The 6,000-nt window shown below is 41.1% G+C and overlaps 1 protein-coding gene across 1 annotated transcript; it reads left to right on the top strand.

Annotated features, from left to right (window-relative positions):
* On the top strand, window positions 1–3,683 carry grxcr1a (glutaredoxin and cysteine rich domain containing 1 a; the record flags this gene model as incomplete). Its single annotated transcript, XM_079229188.1, has 4 exons — window positions 1–399; window positions 1,917–2,156; window positions 2,254–2,319; window positions 3,504–3,683. 4 exons carry the CDS (start codon window positions 1–3, stop codon window positions 3,681–3,683), a joined length of 885 nt encoding a protein of 294 aa, XP_079085314.1.
* Between the last annotated feature and the right edge of the window lie 2,317 nt (window positions 3,684–6,000).

Genomic DNA, 6,000 nt, shown 5'->3' with positions numbered 1-6,000 from the left:
ATGGAGGAGACGATGCTGACGGCTGGGCAGGAGAAGCCACAGAAGCGGGTGAGGTTCCGCGTGGCTTCGGGGAACAGCGGCCGGGTGCTGAAGGAGATCTTCAAGGATGAGGGGCCTTCAGACTCCCTGGATTCAGACTGCACCAGCAGCTCTGATGCAGAACGGGCCAGCACCCCCTCTACGAGTGGGGAAGGACACCTGTTTGGATACCTGGGCTCCGAGCTGGACGACAGCGAGTGCGAGCCGGATGAGCTGCTCAGGTACGCGGGGGCCACCAAGGACTGGATGTTCACCACCAAGAGGGTCAACATACTCAGTAAAAATGGGACCGTGAGAGGGGTCAAACACAAAGTCAGCGCAGGTCAGACGCTGTTTGAAAACCTTCCCAATTCCAACAGTGTAAGTATATCGGACAGGGCCTTTTTATCTTATTGTTTGATCCAATCTAAAATATAAAACCACCACCAGTTCCCATCAGTGTTGTCTCCGCCCTCAAGTCTAGTTACAGGCAGGAGCTACTCGAAGGTGTAAGACTGAGATAAAAGCTGACAATAGAGGACAAGGTCACAGACAAATTAAACATTAATGATGCATTTCGTTAAGTGTTTCAAGAGAAACTAATCAGGTTAATGAATTCCAGGCACTTTCTAGTATCCCTGAAGGAAGACGTGTTTTTGTATTCTGAGGTTACTCTTTGGCTCGTGTGCTGATGCAAAGATGATGTCGAGGGGTCATATGGAAGAGGCCCTTTCTCTGCTGAGTGGTATTTGGTGAACAGTGTCACCGTAGACTTGTTACAGCTCCTCATTTACATTCTTGTCATTGATTTTATCCTCGAGGAACATTCTGGTGTTTTTGCAGGTTTTATCCACGTAAAGAAAATTACGCATACATTACATTATCACCAATAATGTTTGAAGGCATGCTAGAACTAGCATGCTCACACTAATATAGTGAGCATTGTGTGTTATTGATGCAGACTTTGCAACAACAGCTTTACTTTGGTCTGCAATAGCATTCATTAAAAACACGACATCTTGATTTTGTTATACGACACAAAGTATAGTTTTCAAGTCTCTTTACAGTCAATTGATTTCCAAACTCTGATGAAATAAACAGTAACCAAAGGCTGCCTGGAGGGGAGGATGAGCACACTTAAAAGTATAAAAATCGATGGTATGCTTTCTCGAAAGTGATGCAAATAATACATAACTTGTAAAATGGTTGAAACACTTTCTAATGAGCCACCTTGTATGAAGGGATTATAAATGATAACCTCCAAACACAAGGCCGAGGAGGGGATTAGCTGCCATACTTGAGATCTCCTTTTGTTAAATCCTGGCGTCACCTTGACAAACTGTCCATCATATTAATGCACAAAGCCTTACAATTCTTAATGATTTGAAGCATTTCAAGACCCCAACAGTTGCTTAAATTGTAACAGGGCTGCATTCAGAACAGAACAGAAACATCTTCTTTTTTTAAAACCCTTTATTTATTTTTATTTTTTATGAAAATGTGTATATTTGTGCTTCAAATTGTAATGTTATCTTGACTAATTCTGATGTTTGGATAGTACACTTTGAAGACTTCCCTTTAAGAAGAGCCAATATATGGGATCATAAAAACAGTTTAAGAACAGGAGTTTGTTATTTTCAGCATGAGAACAAAAAAGTTTTTACAAATCAGTTCAAAGTTAGAAAAGTGGTACCAGATAAAATAAATGTTCCTATAACACAAGAGTGGAAATATATTCATATAAAATTAGGCCAATATCTCAAGTACACACTGAAATGTGACATCTTTATTCTTTTCAGCTGGGAGGCATAGTTTTATCTCTGCATCGTGAATGTGATTTTTTTGGGAATAAAAGCGAGAACCTTGTAACTGCATTAAGAATGTTCACTTCCTCTTAGATGGAGTTATCTCTTGAATTTGGCCGCATAGTGATCTACACTACGAGTTTCCGTGTGGTGAGGACAACGTTTGAGCGCTGCGAGCTGGTCCGGAAGATCTTCCAGAACCACAGGGTGAGGTTTGTGGAGAAGAACATCGCCCTGGACAGCGAGTACGGGAAGGAGTTGGAGGAGCGGTGCAAACGAGTGGAAGAACCTCCCTCGCTACCAGTTGTGTTCATTGATGGACACTACCTTGGGGTCAGCTCTGATTCTTTCTGCTGCCTAAAGACATCTGAGTTCAATACCTTGTTCATTCACACATTGAGCTCATTAAATATTGAATTGTCTTTTTCAGGGTGCTGAGAAAATACTAGGCATGAATGAATCAGGAGAGCTTCAAGATCTTCTGACAAAAATAGAGGTGGGTTTTCACAGTGTTTGCATTGAAAATGAATAATTGATGGCAGTAAAACCGAGGATTTTCCTGTGAATCAGTTAAAGTTGACCACGTGATTTGACACGAGGTGTTTAATTTATCGCGTTTTTCCCTTACAGCACGTATGTTAAAGCATATAACTTCATGAAGTCATGATGAAGTCATGCTTTGTGTTTGCCCAAATGTCAGTGAGATGAACACTGTGCCAGCAGGAGCAGTCATTTCCCCTCACCACCGGTCGTGTCATCAAAAAAACATGAGCAAACTGCAATGTACAAGATGCATGCACATCAATAAGCGGCCATCAATAATAGAGGGCGTGTTATTGATTCTGACTCCGACACATTTGTTCAAACACACCAACGCGTAGCTCATCGCTCGGTGGAACAAACCGAGATTCTGAAAAGTATTTTCTGTTTCTCACTGAGCTGCAGCCTCGTCTGTCACACAGGCAGTGGCCTTTTCTCAGGCCCTGGTTGTAATTTGGACCCAACAAGATTCTTCATAAGCGAATACAAAGCAGTGTTATGACATTTAAGTCAAGCATTGCAGTCACTGCGGGCTATTAAAAAAACATGCGGCTCTGAAAGGTCATGCATACACTAATCAGTCCAGAACTGGGCTGCAACGTGTCTTTATTGTGTTTTTACATCTGCAGAGTTTTCTGAAAGGAAGTTGTGATTAGAGGTATCGTTACACGTTTTGTGAATTACACCTTCCTGCCGATAGTTAGATAAGAAGATTGATCCTTTTAAAATAGCTCAATCAATTATATTAATGTTGACTTATGTGGATTACTTTTAAATAGCAGCCTCCACAGCCATTTGCAGACAGTTTGCTGTACTTCCTATCTACCCAAGTTGGAGATATCTTCACTGTCTTAAATTCCCAATAGCGTCTACTCGGAATTACAACCCGGAATGAATCTGTAACTCTAAACCACAAAGCAAAACAAACCCCCATACCTTTACCATAATCTTATAAAGTATTAAGTCAGGAATTTGTTCCAAATCAAGCTAATTTAATATGTTGTATAAGAAGTGTGGCCTGTAGGAAGAAAAGAAAAACAGCCTTGTTTTTCACAAGGAATGTAGGTATTTTAGGTGTCGGTATTTAATGTTGGCTATCTCATCTGGAATGTAAATATGTATCTATCCATGCATCTCTAGAGAGTACAGCAGCCCCAGACGTGCCAGACCTGTGGGGGCTATGCCTTCATCCCGTGCCCAATGTGCCATGGCAGCAAGATGTCCATTTTTCGCAACTGCTTCACGGATTCCTTCAAAGCCCTCAAGTGCACTTCCTGTAACGAGAACGGCCTGCAGGCCTGTGTGAGCTGCAGCCACTGAGGATGTTACGTGCCTGACCCAGCATCCTTTTACGCGGCGGGGCCTTCAACTGGACTGTAACACAGGCAGTGAAATGAAACAAAGCAGGACTCTTCCTCCATGGCCATTGTTAGTAAAGAAACAATTCATTTGTAATAAAAAAAAATCGGTGAATTTGTGGATGTGGTTTTGTTGGTCTGGTAAATCTTTCAAGACAGGAATATGTTAATTATTTTATGAGCTTATTGCAAAATTCGCATAGGTTTCTGTCAACACTGCCTGGTCACAAAGGAGCCGTGAACTAGTTTCACCTGAGGTAAACTTAAGCTTGTTATTCAATAAGTGGCTCCTTCATTAACAATGCTCTCATTACTAATCCCATATCAGACAGAGTTAAGGAGGACGGAGACACAGGACCAGAGAGGGAAAGTAAAAGGGCTCAATTTGCAGCCGGTAGAGGGCACGAAACTTGACCTTTACTTACGATGGAGCACCAAACGTCATTCAAACCTCAATTAAAACGTTACACATTTAAGATTGGTTTTATGTGTACGAGGTGTAATACATTGACAACTAAGTTGTTTATTGGAAAGAATGAAAAAGACCAATTTAAAAACAAATAAACCAAGGGAATCAAACATATTCAAATCATTTTAATAGTACATAATGTTTCTGGTGCTACATAAGAGCTGCAACGATAAGTGATTGATTTTAATAATCGATTAATTGCTGAAGTAATTTTTCAAGGAAATATAACCCAGTTCCAGCTCCTCAACTGTGAGGATTTGCTGATTTTCTTTGTCTCTCGTTTGTGATAGTAAACTGAAAACTGAAAATGCTTCAAGCGTTTGAAGATGTCACATTTGAGGAATTTGGCAATTGTTTTTTTTCAGATACTTTATAGACCAAGCGATTAATCGATAATGAAAATCATTGTCGGTTGCAGTCCTATACACTCATGTTCATTTCCAGAAGAAACCCCAGTTTTTTTATCCTTCAGCAAAATTAAACTTGGTTAGAGTCTGCAACGACTCTGGAAATAGCTTCAGAACAGCAGTGGGTTTTCAAAGATGTTCAGAGGAAAATGGGTCTGCTCAGAGTACAGATGGGTTAATCCAGAAGCAGCATGCAATGCGACTAATTGGTTCAATAATGTATTGGCTGCAAAGGGATTTAGGTTTGCGTTGAATAATTCAACCCAAAAAGAATTACATGTACTCTAGTTTTCTTCAACCTTTAAAAAAAAATAGCAATGCATTTCAGTTTTTTAACGACATCACCATGAAAATCAAGACAAATGACAAATATTTCAAACAATCCTCACACGCGATCCTCGCCGTTTAGTGCTTTTAACGCATGATGTCATTTGTTGGTTCCCATCCGAAGGGTCAGAGAAACGCAGCGCTCGAGATGCTCAGCTCTCTATGCTGTCATAGCCCTGTACAATGCTGCTTGAACATGATTAGACAAGGCAGCACTGTAAAGAGGCTAAAAGCGTAGAGCAGTGTGATGATGATGATGATGGTGATGATGATCATCCGCCATGAAGACCTTTGCTGCCATCAAACACTACCTGGCTCGTTCTCGAAGCTCCGGCACCTGTGATTGAAACAGCAAAATAAATCGATTGTTTAGGAGAAGAAAAAAATAAAAATGAGGAAAACAAACAAACGCACCGTAAAGCAAAAGAAGAAGAAGAAGAAGAAGAAGAAGAAGAAGAAGAAGAAGAAGAAGAAGAAAGGGATGATGCTTTTTTTTCTAAAAGGCTAATGAGAGAGGACACATCCCTGCACAAAAATTGTGTGCAGGGATGTGCTCATTTCTTTAATTCAATTCCGCACCGAGTAGTAATGGGGTTTGGGGTTTTGTAACCGCAGGCTTGTGGCGATGAAGGGGGAGGTTGCATGAGACTCAAACTGTGCAGGTTTACTGCGCCCCCTTCTGTGGGCTGCCGGAGACCAGAAATATTACACAGGATGCATCGAATATTACCACAAAAAAAGCCACATTTGCTTTACATTCGCCCTGAAAATAAATCAATGGATAATACTAGAAGTGACTATATGACGTGCGAAAGGATCGAAGATGTGTTTGGTGATCTCCAGACGTGGCAGGCGCGTCTCACAAAGCAATCATGTATTTAAAAAAATATAATAATGAACCAAATCAGCCAGAGAATCTGCCGCTTCTTCTTCTTCTTCCTTTTTTGTTTAATTAATCAACGTGCACAAGCGACCGTGTCCTTCTCTGCGGAGGGGAGACATGAAAGGAGACAAGATGGGCAGCGGCTCTGGCACAATAAGTGACTTGGGAATGGAACGATGAGACATGACACTGA

Source organism: Taurulus bubalis (assembly GCF_910589615.1).
Source record: "Taurulus bubalis genome assembly, chromosome: 13".
Classification (NCBI taxonomy): domain Eukaryota; kingdom Metazoa; phylum Chordata; class Actinopteri; order Perciformes; family Cottidae; genus Taurulus; species Taurulus bubalis.
The sequence above is the reverse complement of the archived record's forward strand: the minus strand, read 5'-3'. Positions and strand labels throughout refer to the sequence as shown.